General features: G+C 42.2%; 3 protein-coding genes across 3 annotated transcripts in view; all 3 read right to left on the bottom strand.

Annotated features, from left to right (window-relative positions):
• The window catches only part of LOC309564402 (uncharacterized protein), an 880,901-nt gene that overhangs the window by 18,005 nt on the left and 849,686 nt on the right, over window positions 1-13,210 (bottom strand).
• On the bottom strand, window positions 1,349-6,694 carry LOC309563419 (oocyte zinc finger protein XlCOF8.4-like; the record flags this gene model as incomplete). Its single annotated transcript, XM_082267816.1, has 5 exons — window positions 6,579-6,694; window positions 4,880-5,050; window positions 4,670-4,793; window positions 1,717-2,145; window positions 1,349-1,524 (listed from the first exon to the last, which is right to left on the bottom strand). Exons 1-5 carry the CDS (start codon window positions 6,672-6,674, stop codon window positions 1,349-1,351), a joined length of 996 nt encoding a protein of 331 aa, XP_082123942.1. The 5' UTR covers window positions 6,675-6,694.
• Window positions 12,540-13,210, bottom strand: part of LOC309563418 (uncharacterized protein) — a gene marked incomplete at its 5' end in the record, with an annotated part of 91,787 nt that continues 91,116 nt past the window's right edge. The window contains one exon of the mRNA XM_082267815.1: window positions 12,540-12,956. Coding sequence (XP_082123941.1) covers window positions 12,577-12,956 — 380 coding nt within the window. The 3' untranslated portion in view covers window positions 12,540-12,576. The remainder of the gene's footprint in view (window positions 12,957-13,210) is intronic.

The raw sequence follows: 13,210 nt of genomic DNA, 5'->3' as shown, positions 1-13,210 counted from the left end.
AATACTGCACCATGTGAAACTGTACTGAGCACGTGGACCCCCTTTTGGGGTACCCAGTCGGGGTAACAGGAGTTGGAAATGGACTCGGATGAAAGGACTTTCCCTATCTAAAGGTATGAATTGGGCAGCCTAAGCTAGGATAAACTACGCTGTGTATGGAAAGATCTTTTAAGAGACTTCCCTTCCACATGGGAATGAAGGGGAAGGAATGCTGCACCATGTAAAACTGCACCGAACACGTGGCCCCCCTTTTGGGGTACCGGAATATAGAAATGGACTCTGATGAAAGGGCTTTCCTTATCTAGAGGTATGAATTGGGCAGAACATAGCTGTGTATGGAAAGATCTTTTAAGAGACTTCCCTTCCACATGGGAATAAAGGCGAAGGAATGCTGCACCATGTAAAACTGCACTGAACACGTGGCCCCCCCTTTTGGGGTACCCAGTCGGGGTACCGGAATATAGAAATGGACTCTGATGAAAGGGCTTTCCTTATCTAGAGGTATGAATTGGGCAGAACATAGCTGTGTATGGAAAGATCTTTTAAGAGACTTCCCTTCCACATGGGAATAAAGAAGGAATGCTGCACCATGTGAAACTTTACTGAGCACGTGGCCCCTATTTTGGGGTACCCAGTCGGGGTCCTGAAAATCGGCAATGGACTCTGATGAAAGAACTTTCTCTATCTAGAGGTATAAATTGGGTAGCCTAAGGTAGGATGAACTATCTGGAAAGATCTTTTGAGAGACTTCCCTTCCACATGGGAATAAAGGGGAAGAAATGCTGCACTATGTAAAACTGTACTGAGCACATGGCCCTCCTTTGGGGTACCCAGTCGGGGTACCGGAATATAGAAATGAACACTGATGAAAGGGTTTTCCCTATTAGGTATGAACTGGGCAGCCTAAGCTAGGATGAACAAAGCTGTGTATGGAAAGATCTTTTAGGAGACTTCCCTTCCACATGGGAATAAAGAAGGAATGCTGCACCATGTGAAACTCTACTGAGTACGTGGCCCCCCTTTTGGGGTACCCAGTCGGGTACTGGAAGTTTGAAATGGACTCTGATGAATAGACCTCAGAAATGCTGCATTCGGAAGAGAGGAGAAGGTATACAGTTACATGGGACGAGTGATTACAGAGAAGTTCTCCATGTACAAGGTGGAACTGTTCAAGGCGAACGGCTCGCTTCTAAGTTGGGTTGCCGCTCTAATGCTGATCTTTACATGACCGCGGCCCCCTTGCCTGTGTCCTGGTCATTACCGAGCATGTTGGTGAGGGAATCCCATTGGACACGTTCAGCTCTGCCAACAAGTTGCTTTATTAGATCATCTTTTTGTGTCAAATATTTCAAACACTCTCAAATGTAAAAGGGCGATCCCGAGCATGAAGTTTCTGATGTCCAACCAGACTTCCTTTCCTTGAGAAACTCTTCCCACACTCTGAACACGAAAAAGAATTTTCACCCGTGTGAATATTCTGATGTCTAAGAAGTATGCTCTGCTGAGTAAAACATTTCCCGCACTCTGAACAGGAAAAAGGACGCTCCCCAGTGTGAATTCTCTGGTGCGATTGAAGGCTTGTTTTCTCAGTGAAACATTTCCCGCATTCTGAACAGGAAAAAGGACGCTCCCCAGTGTGGCTTTTTTGGTGTCTAATGAGAATGCCTTTCTGAGAGAAACATTTCCCGCACTCTGAACAGGAAAAAGGGCGCTCACCGGTGTGAACTCTCTGGTGTCTTAGAAAGTTTCCCTTTAGAATGAAATATTTCCCACATTCTGGACATGAATAGGGACGAATAGTTAGGTCGTGTCTAACCAATACTATGTTCCCACACACCAAACTTGACAATGAACTCTCTCCTGTGTTGTTTCCATAATTTAAAGATTCCTTGGAATTAGATGGATCTATTGTTCTTTCCGCAGTGTGAGATCTCAGATGGATATCTGGAGTAACAGTATGTGACTGATCGGATTCCTCAGGATTGGAGGAATCCATTGATATCCTCAGTTGGTAAGGTGCGGGATTTAGGTTTTGAGTAACGGGATTTACTTCTGGAGAAAATTGTGTGATGTCATTATCTTCTTCATAAACGTCTGTAGATAAAAGATTATGTCTCTCTGTGGTATTCCAGACATAGATCCCATCTGTTGGAAAGCAATTTTTAAATACATTTTATGAGTTTCCCATAAATCAGGCATGGAAGTGGTTTCAATTATAGCCAAAAAATATGAAAAAAAGCCAGTTTAAGAATACAAATTACTCAAATCATACCAGGTAACAGTATTCATATATTAAAAAATGAACCTTCTTCCACTTCATTTCTTAGTAAAAATGTCATCATGCTGAGGAATGGAGATGGACCTTTGATATGGTGTACAGTATCTCCTCCTCATTTGTTGGGAAGATTATGTTATTTTGAGGAATTGAGATGGACCTTTCATATGGTGTACAGTATCTCCTCCTCATTTGTTGGGAACATGACGTTATATTGAGGAACGGAGATGGACCTTTCATATGGTGTACAGTATCTCCACCTCATTTGTTGGGAACATGACGTTATATTGAGGAATGGAGATGGACCTTTCATATGGTATATTTCCTCCTCATTTGTTGGGAAGATTACGTTATTTTGAGGAATGGAGATGGACCTTTCATATGGTGTACAGTATCTCCTTCTCATTTGTTGGGAACATGACGTTATATTGAGGAACGGAGATGGACCTTTCATATGGTATATTTCCTCCTCATTTGTTGGGAAGATTACGTTATTTTGAGGAATGGAGATGGACCTTTCATATGGTGTACAGTATCTCCTCCTCACTTGTTGGGAACATGACGTTATACCGGGGAATGGAGATAGACCTTTCATATGTTGTACAGTATCTCTTCCTCATTTTTGGGAACATGGTGTTATATTGAAGAATGGAGATGGACCTTTCTTATGGTGTACAGTATCTCCTCCTCATTTTTTGGGAACATGGTGTTATATTGAAGAATGGAGATGGACCTTTCTTATGGTGTACAGTATCTCCTCCTCATTTTTTGGGAACATGACGTTATATTGAGGAATGGAGATGGACCTTTCATATGGTGTACAGTATCTCCTCCTCATTTGTTGGGAACATGACGTTATATTGAGGAATGGAGATGGACCTTTCATATGGTGTACAGTATCTCCTCCTCATTTGTTGGGAACATGACATTATATTGAGGAATGGAGATGGACCTTTCATATGGTGTACAGTATCTCCTGCTCATTTGTTGGGAACATGACGTTATATTGAGGAATGGAGATGGACCTCTAACATGATCCTCTTTCCAGTCAGAAACGTAGTTATCTTTGTGGTGACTTTTAAAATCTTCTTGCTACTCTTTATTCGGTAGTGAGGAAAAAGCCCTGTGATGGGTAGCTTCTTGTTGGGAAAAAGTTATACTGATGAAAGGTGATGGTACATTCATATATCTACACCTACGTTTCTGGAACATTTGGTTGTGGTATTTACACAGCAATAATTTTCTTCCTTTTAGCAATTAAGGTTTCCTCATTTTTTTCATATTGAAGGATGCCAGGTTCTCCATCTTGAACAAGGGCAGAAGGAACTTTTAGAAATACAGAAGGGTTGCTTGCTGTACGAGCGGTGACAATGACAAACAGTCTTGAACCTCTATGTTACCATGAAATGATTGGATTTGATCAAATCCAAATATATTTATGGCTACCCATATTTGTAGAGGAAAAAAAAACTTTGTTGGGCGTTATCAGATTTCCATCTGGAATAAGGAAGAAATTTGTTTTCTGCCTCCATCTGTATTTCTGGTCAATTTAGTAGGTTGAACTTGATGGATATTTGTCTTTTGTTAACCTATAAATTATTTTAATACGCATACTTTATACTCATTGGTTTTCAGCCAAGTGCATCCTGAATTTTCGGTACTGGACTTTTCATTTTGGTGCACCTCTAGTAAAATGAAAATGTGAACAGTTTTTTGCATTTATGCCCCATACACACGTGCAGATTATCTGCAGACTTTTGTCTGCAGATTTACCTTTTCTATGTAGTGCAAGGGCCTGCCGGATTGCATACAAATTGAAAGTGTTTAGGTTTGACCTCATATTATATGGTTTTGGTAAGTCTGCAGACAAAAGTCTGCAGATAATCTGCATGTGTGTATGGGGCATTAGTGTCTATTACTTACTTGTGTCGATATGTAGAGAAGATTCCTCCTGTTTACTTTTCATAATCATCTCCCCCTCCTCCATAGACTTCTGATCTCCACTCACCAACGTCTCTTCATCTTCCTCTTTAACCTCAACTTTGATGTCTTTCAGTTCTTCACCCTAAACCCCAAAGATGATAAAATATTTTTGTAAAAAGAAACAAGAGATTAAATAGAAGAATGTACTCTCATATCTTAGAATTCTTTTTGAGTTCTGGCTGCTAAGTCCCATCTACCTGATGATGGTGAGGGATGGTGTGATCTTCCTGTGTGGAATCTCGGGAATACAGAGGACGGGGACATCTCTCTGGTGGGTTCCCATTACTGGATCCATCTGTAGGAAACACACACACTGACTGAATACATTGTTTCTATGGGTTTATCAGATGATGGGGGATCTAGGTGGAGCCTCCGTACTGCTCTCTCCTTTACAATAAAGTCTCCTCTTACCCGGTGATGTGAGGGGCGGCTGATTCTCCATCATGACGTCCTTGTAGAGATCCTTGTGTCCTTCTATATACTCCCACTCCTCCATGGAGAAATAGACAGTGACATCCTGACACCTTATAGGAACCTGACACACACAATGATACAGTCACCATCCAGACACCTCCCTTGTCTGTTACTGGATAATGTCCCAGAATTCCCGGCACCGCTCACCTCTCCTGTCAGCAGCTCAATGATCTTGTTGGTGACATGTAGAATCTTCTTGGCACTGGTTACCTCTGTTGTCAGGCAGTGAGGTGGAGGCACTGTGATGGGTGATGTCCTGTGAAGCCAGCTGCTGGGTATTAATGGATCATCAGAGCTTTTCTTTACTACTTTATAATCCTGTGTAAAGAGAAAATGTAACAAGTGTCACTAAAGAATTCCCAGAATCCTTCTCATCTCTCTGGTCAGGTCTATATTTTTTTTTTTTGTACAAAAGTTTTTATTTTAAGAAAAGGCATAAACATACATCAAAACAAGGCATATGTGTACAATACGGAGAAGAAAAAAATGGAACGCATAAAACAGGTCTCAGCAAAACAGGATGCAGACACAGAGCGTAAGCCAAACCTAAAACATTGTAGACCACATACAGGATATCAGCAAAAAATCATCTGAGAGGGACCAAAAGTCCCCCCAGTGACATATAGTGCAAATAAAAACAACAGGGGAAAAAGTCCCAGAACGTTCCATTAAGCAAACGTAGGCATGGACCTAAAGTACCGAGCCGGAGAAGAAAGCAGCACAAAGAGACAAAAGAAAAAGAGGGAAAAGAAGGAGTGAGAAAAGAAGACAAACAAACAAAGAAGCGACAATAGAAGAAGACTAAGGAGAGGATGGGGAAAAAGAAGAGAGAACGGGTCCTGCGGGGCGAGCGTCCAGGGGGTATCAAAGGGAAAGAAGAGTGGTCTGAAATCTGGAAGGGGCAACAGTCGGGATCCAGGGGTCCCACACTTTAAGAAATTTATCATGGGTATCAGAGACTATGGCTGTCAATTTTTCATTAATTAAAATATCATTCTTACGGTTTTTGACCGCCTCAAAACTAAGCAACGGGGTCTTCCAGGATCGGGCAATTGTCAATTTCGTAGCTGTAAACAAATGCTGGGCCAACTGGCATTGTTTACGGGTCAAGTCAGGTATAGGTTTACATAGAAGCGCCTCATATGGGTCTCTCTTCAGGGTGACCTTAAAAATATTACGGAGCAAAGCATAGAACCTGATCCATAGTCTGCGCACCCTGGGACATGTCCACCAAATATGTGCCATGGTCCCCTCCTGAGTGCATCCACGAAAACACAAGGGAGAGTACGCAGGTATAAATTTAGCCAGCCTGGCTGGGGTATAATACCATCTGTAAAACACCTTATAAGCGTTTTCTAGAATTAAAACATTTCGGGAACATTTTGAGAGAGCTGCTGTCATGTGCTGCCAGTCCTCCTTGTCCATCTTACTTCCCAATTCCAGTTCCCAGTTAGAATGATAGACCGTGAAAGGGGGTGTATCGCAAGAAACAATAGAAGCATATAGGAGGGATATGAGTCCCGGTGAGTGGGGTCGTGCCCTGCAGAGGCTTTCAAATGGCGTGAGCGTATAGGGTAAAGGTTTATGTTTAATGAGTTGCTGAAGGAAATTGTGGAGTTGCATATATCGGTAATGTTCCCGCAAGGGTATATCATGTGAGGAGCGGAGGGCCCCAAAAGGGAGTATCTTTGTAGGGGTAAATAACGAGTGGACATCCACAAAGCCATGGTCCGTCCACCACGAAAACAGACGCGGGTTATCAAGGCCAGGCGGAAAAATAGGTCAGGTCTATATTTTAATAAAGAGATAAGTCTTATGTCATGTGACCTCCCAGAATCATCCTCACCTCTCCGGTCAGCAGGTAGATGATCTCCAGGGTGAGGTTCAAAATCCTCTCAGTCATGCGACTTGGGTCCTCCTCCATCCTCATTGATGTGGTCATGTGATCTACACAGGACTCTCCTCTCTGTAGACAGATAATAAACTGAGAATTATCTGGACTGTACTGGGATAAAGAATGTCTGCACAGAGTTACTTAAAAGTTCTGACCCCTCACACTGCTTCCAATAACACATTAAAGAACACTTAATCACATCTGATGTAAATCATAGACCCCTTTATAGCTCAGCACTATCCAAAAACCTTTTTTTTTTAGGTTTGAATTGACTTGGAGAAGAATTAGAACCTCTCATGGGGATCTCTAGGTTTAGGGCGATTTACTTTCATTTCCTGTCGAGGTGGCCAATATCATACAGAATACGATGGGAAGGGAAATCATCCTGATGGGGACAAAATCAGCTGCATAAATTGACGGCATTATATAAGCAGTTGTAATTCTTATATGGGGGGGGGGGGCACTTCTGGTGGAATCTCTAGGCAGTTCCAGCAGGAGCTGGTACTTACCAAAACTAGGTATCCCCCCCCCCCCAATAAAATAAACATCCAATAATGTTAGGGGGGAAGAGGCTTTCTTAAAAGCGAAACTTCCCATCAAGAGTTCCAGCCTGGGTAAAAAATTACAAATACTGTAGCTAATTACATTAACATAAGGACAACTACCTTTCCAGGGAGCCCGCGATGTCAGCACTCATGTTGTGTAGCAATATGGTTACATTTAATGAAGGTTCAACATTTAGCAACTCACATGGTTGATGATTAAACCAGGGACATCTATGTATGCAGGCATCCGGGGTAAAGCTGTCCACATAGACCATCTTCCTCACCGCCATTGACATCATCTCTTCCACACTGCACTCCACGAGTGATTCAAGCCACGCTTTCAGATCGCTCCTGTAGGGTAGTCTTCCCGGTCACGACTGCAGACTAACAGCGGTGAAAGTCGGGGGGGGGGGGGGTACGGAGGATGGTCTATGTGGACAGCTTTACCCCAGATGTCTGCATATGTAGATGTGCCTCTTTTAATCATGATCATCGTTAATTATCAATGTAGCTCCTGCTGGATTTTGCTTCTAATCTCTTTGTGGAGACGGCCATTTGTGGATGGACATACAACCTATCACATTGCTATAATATTTTTATATGGACTATAAACTGAAGGAGTTATGAATGAATGGCTGTGGAACGAATCATTTGAGTTTCCATTATTTCTTATGGGGAAATTCGCTTTGATTTAAGAGTGCTTTGGATTAAAAGCATTTTTCCGGACCGAATTATGCTCGGAATCCAAGTTTTTACTGTATCTTATTACCTCTTCTGCAGCCAGTTCCAGCAATGTCTCTTCTCTACTTCCTCTCGCCTCACCTCTCTCCGGGAACTTTCTATTTATACCTGACATCACTTCCTGTCTGTACCATACATCACTTCCTGTCTGTACCTGACATCACTCCCTGTCTGTGCCTTCTCCGCATTCTTAGAGAGATTAACACCTTGTGGCGAATGTAGAAACTGCCGCTCTCATCGTGTTTTAACATTTTCTCTGCTGTCTCGTTCTTTAATTACATAGCACACTTTATTATACACCTGGCTTATAAATCATTTCAAATATAATCAATATAAAAAATTATAAAAAAAAAAGCAAAGTCAATTGTTGCATAAAAAATATAGGTGTAAAGTTGATTATAAGGCTGTGCATAAATGATCATAGGCATCCCCGACCTCCGGCCATTTACCCATGTGCAGTGCGTCATGTTCAGCAGTGACTACCCAAAAATCAGTAAATATGATCATTCTTTAGAATCTCCTATTTACTATATTTTTACTGATGCTTATTTGCTGCGTTTTTGTGGGTGGCCCCTGTCGAGTGTGACATATTGTATGTGCATGATGATATTTTAAGGGTTATGTATATTATTCCTTATTACTTTGATATTTGCTATTAGTACACTTTTGGTAAATCCTTTTCAATCTTCCATATCTTTCACTATCTTGTCATTTCCCAGCCTTGATGAAGGGGGTGATGAGCCCCTGAAATCTGTTGGCTTTATTCTGTTGTCATGAACAATAAAAACCTACTGAACTCATTAAAACAAAACAAACAGAAATAAAATATGATAGTGTATTTATACTTACTACTGAATAAATGTAACCACTTAAAGCATAGAAAACAAGAGAAGGGCGCACCGACCTAGTGCAATATCACAAGACATTTATTGGAAGAATAAAAAAGGTGCCATACATTATACTCACAAACATATGCTAAAAGTAAGCATAAAAAGGATTTATTTTTGCAATCCAGAGACCTCCAAGACAAGGGTAATCATTTTCTAATAAATGTGATAAAAGGTAATGCACTATTAGTCTCTTCCCTCATTTTCATGGTGCACCCTATATGAGTGTCAGTCCGAGAGAAGAACCAGGAAGCACCAGGAGTCCCTCATTTATGTATCCAGAGAGAGTCTACACTGATTACATGTTTGGAAACAGTGGGATCTGGTAAGCAGCCCCCCCCCCCTCCTCCCCTGTCACACACGAGGGTGGATTCCAACATAGAACTCCCTTTGGTTATCTACAGAGGTCCCTTTGGATTCATATTCTGTCTATTTGCCCTAAATCTACCTAAAGCTGATGAGCGGTGAATTCACCAGGTGATGGGATTTTCACGTCACGTTCGATGATTTGCAGCAGCACTTGGTTTTCTCACGGCCGCCAGTGATTTTTTTTGAAATTTACATGAACACTGGACTTCATTTGCACATTCATCTATTTAGCTTTTTTCTGGTGGAGTTGTTCACGTAAAACACATTATATTGCTTTGCAAGAGAAACCAGAGACTTTGTTCACTCACATTTTCATTTGTTTTAAATTGTTTCAAATTGTTTGTACATCATTTTGTATGCATGATTGACATTGTTCATTTTATTGCAATTTAGTAGCGCACCAAACTTTTTTTACACTATTTCATTTATACACCTTTGGTAGCAGCACACTCACATTTATCAGTGCACTTTTTCATTTTATATAAAAGTTTGAGTGCTCATTCATATGCCCCAACAGCCAAAGTTTGGTCCAAACCTGGGTTTGGACTAAACTGTTGGCTCATCCCTACCCATACTACATTATCTGGCAGTTTTCCACCCCCCATCTGCAATAGCTTCCCTTGCTGGTTCTTCCCAAAGTCTTCGGTTTGGACCGAACTGTTGGCTCATCCCTACCCAATATGTACATTAGGGTCTCTAGCAGCCCTTCTCCCATCATCCATACTACATTTTATGCCAGTTCCCACCCACCATCTGCAATAGCTTCCCTTGCTGGTTCTTCCCAAAGTCTTCGGTTTGGACCGAACTGTTGGCTCATCCCTACCCAATACGCACACTGAGGTCTCTAGAGACCCTTCTCCCACCATCCATACTACATTCTCTGGCAGTTATCAACCCACCATCTGTAATAGCTTCATTTGCTGGTTCTTCCCAAAGCCTTCACTAGAGCCATCATCTTTTTCTAGCTGTCTGTAAGTTTAGGAATCAGGATCTGAACCCACAACTTCTGCTGTGTCCAGGAATGGCTTTTCTTGCTGAGCCTCCTGAGATGCTGGACAGCCCCCTGTCTGATCCTTTGGACTTTCTTGTCTTGTCTCTCATTTCAGATGAAGCTTGAACCCTTTACTTCTTCCACAAACCTCCTGATTTAAACCATGTCTCTGCACTTCCTGTTTGCCAGATTATTGTGCTTTTTCCAGCCGATATCTTGCTCCTTTTTGTACCTGTAGCTGTCCTTATCTCCACTACCACTCGTTACTTACCTTTGGCTTTTTCCTTAACTACGCTTTTGCTTTATCCCAACCTGCAACCACTTATTTCCGACCTTTGGCTTATTCCTTGACTACACTTTTACTTGATCCCAATCTGTGACCACTTGTTACCGACCTTTGGCTTGTTCCTTGACTATGCTTTTGCTTGATCCCAACCTGCAACCACATGTTCCTGACCTTTGGCTTGTTTCTTGACTACGCTTTCGCTTGATCCCAACCTACAACCACTTGCTACCGACATTTGGCTTGTTCCTCGACTATGCTTTTGCTTGATCCCAACCTGCAACCACTTGCTACTTACCTTTGACCTGTTTACTGACTGCACTTCCTCTTGATCCTAACCTGCAACCATTACCTACCGATCTTTGGCTTCTTTCTCGACTACACTTCCACTTGATCCCTACCTGCAACCAATTGTTACTGACCTTTGACTTTTTTTTACTGACTATGCTTCTGCTTGACCCCTACCTGCTATATCTGCTTCTGTACCCTGGGTTGCTCAACAACTAGTGGGACAATCCTGAAGAAAGGGACTTGGTACTAACACTCAGCAAAACCCACCTCTACCATCAGGAGCTTGGGGGAACACCGGTTAGTTCTTAGACTCTGCAACTCTGGTGAGTCCACATCATCCGGCACGGTGACCTGCTTGTTTACTTATCCTGCTGGTTTCTACTTCTATAGCTACTGGTCTCAAAGCCTGACCTCTGACCATGATAGTTTGTGTGCTTTTTTTCTGCTTACCACCAATCTAAAGATGTCCTATTGCAGTGTCCACCACTGACCACTCTTCGTTATCACTGATGTAAGGGTGCAAATCCTGATTAGATACTACATTACATTCATCTTTAACTTTTAGGTAGGCTGGATCCTTGTGCACATTTTTCAGAATGCAAAAAAGAGACAGACCAGATTACTGTTTCTGCATTTTATTGTCTATGTATTAAAGACATTGACCATTTTTTTGGTAAAATTTTTCATGTATTGTCATAATTTTCCAATTTCCTAAACACCTGCTGTCATCAATCACCAGTGTGTTGCCCCATGTTTTTCCATAATTGGCCATGTTTTACCACAATTTAGTGCTATGGTACCAACTACGTGAGGGTGGAACAAAATGTCAATGCTGTTTTGTTTTCAGTTTCCTATTACTATCATTTAAACCCTGCAAATCTATCAAACCACACCCCTAAATGTTACCACCAAACCCCCGATATAATGTGAGTCACATTTTTCACCACTTGGACCAATCCTCCAATCTATAGAAGGATAGATCTTGGGATTACTAATCTTCTGTTTTGATTTTTATCAAGAATTCCCAGATCTTCATATTCGTTACACCCAAAATGAGGGGCTCCAAAACTCAGTGTTGATTTTTTTTTTTTACATGATAGAGTGTCAGAAAAAGAAAAGGGGGTCAACCCAATTTTGGTAGGGATAAAGACACGAAGGCCTCTAGACAGGTGTAGTAGTAGGTAGCGCTGCTATAGCAGCTGCTATACAGAGGAGAAGAGTTCCTCTGAGGCCTGCGTAGATGTCATTAGGGAAGCAACCATCCGATTGGACGCTGGTGCACTGGATGACCTTGGCGGCCATCTTTAGTGAGGGCAGTGCTAATAAATTCCAGTGACCCACTGCAGTTGGCAACGTGGCTAGGTCACAGACAAGAACTCGCTGGTGAGGGACAATGTGTCTAGCATAGGGCAAGGTTACGGTGGAGGAGGGACAGTGTAGGGACCTGAGCTGCTACCTTGGACCTCCTTCTTCTGCCTCCCAGGTGACCTTGTCACCACACTTGCTACCATTCACCTCCTTCATCAGATGTCGGCTATTGCAAACCAGCTAACGTGTCTTCTACAGGTTAGAAATGGCAAGTCTTCCTGTAAGGTACTGCCGTACTGGGTTCAGCCATGATATTCAGGCCCTATTGCCACCTTGTTGGAATGTTGAGTAATTACATTGTGCTGCATTACATAAAAAAATTCCAGCATTCTCAAAATGAAAACAGGGCTTCCCTGTGGTGAATTCTCTGGTGTCCAACAAGGCTTCCTTTCTCACTGGAATATTTCCCGCACTCCGAACGAGAAAAAGAATGCTCTTCTGTGTGAGATATCTGGTGTACAGGAAGTCTTCCTTCTCACTTAAACATTTCCTGCACTCTCGACAAGAAAGGACGCTCCCCCGTGTGACTTTTCTGATGCCTACGAAGTTTTCCTTCCACATTAAAACCTCTCCCGCACTCTAAACAGAAAAATGGATATTCCCCTGTGTGAATTCTTTGGTGTCTAAGAAGGTCATTTTTCTGAATGAACGGTTTCCCACACTCCGAACATGAGAAAGGGCGCTCACCTGTGTGTATTCTCTGGTGTCTAAGAAGTTTTCCTTTCTCAGTGAAACACTTCCCACACTCTGAACAGAAAAAAGGACGCTCACCCGTGTGTATTCTTTGGTGTATAACGAGTTTTCCCTTCTCAGAGAAACATTTTCCACACTCTGAACAGGGAAACGGACGCTCACCTGTGTGAATTCTCTGGTGTACCATTAGTTTTCCCTTACGATTGAAAGACTTCCCGCACTCTAAGCAGGAAAAAGGACGCTCACTCTTGTGCATTCTCTGGTGTTTTAGAAGATCTGTTTCCTGCACGTGAATTCTCTCGTGTTTTTGAAGGTCTTCTTCCTTAATGAAACATTGCCCGTAGTCTGAACAGGAAAACGAACGCTCACCCATGTGAATTCTCTTGTGTCTTATGAGATGTCCTTGGTGAACGAAA

The sequence above is a fragment of the Pelophylax lessonae genome (genome assembly GCF_965119305.1).
Source record: "Pelophylax lessonae genome assembly, chromosome: 9".
NCBI classification, from domain to species: Eukaryota; Metazoa; Chordata; class Amphibia; order Anura; family Ranidae; genus Pelophylax; species Pelophylax lessonae.
Note: the sequence above shows the minus strand (reverse complement) of the source record. Positions and strands in the feature narration are given on the sequence as shown.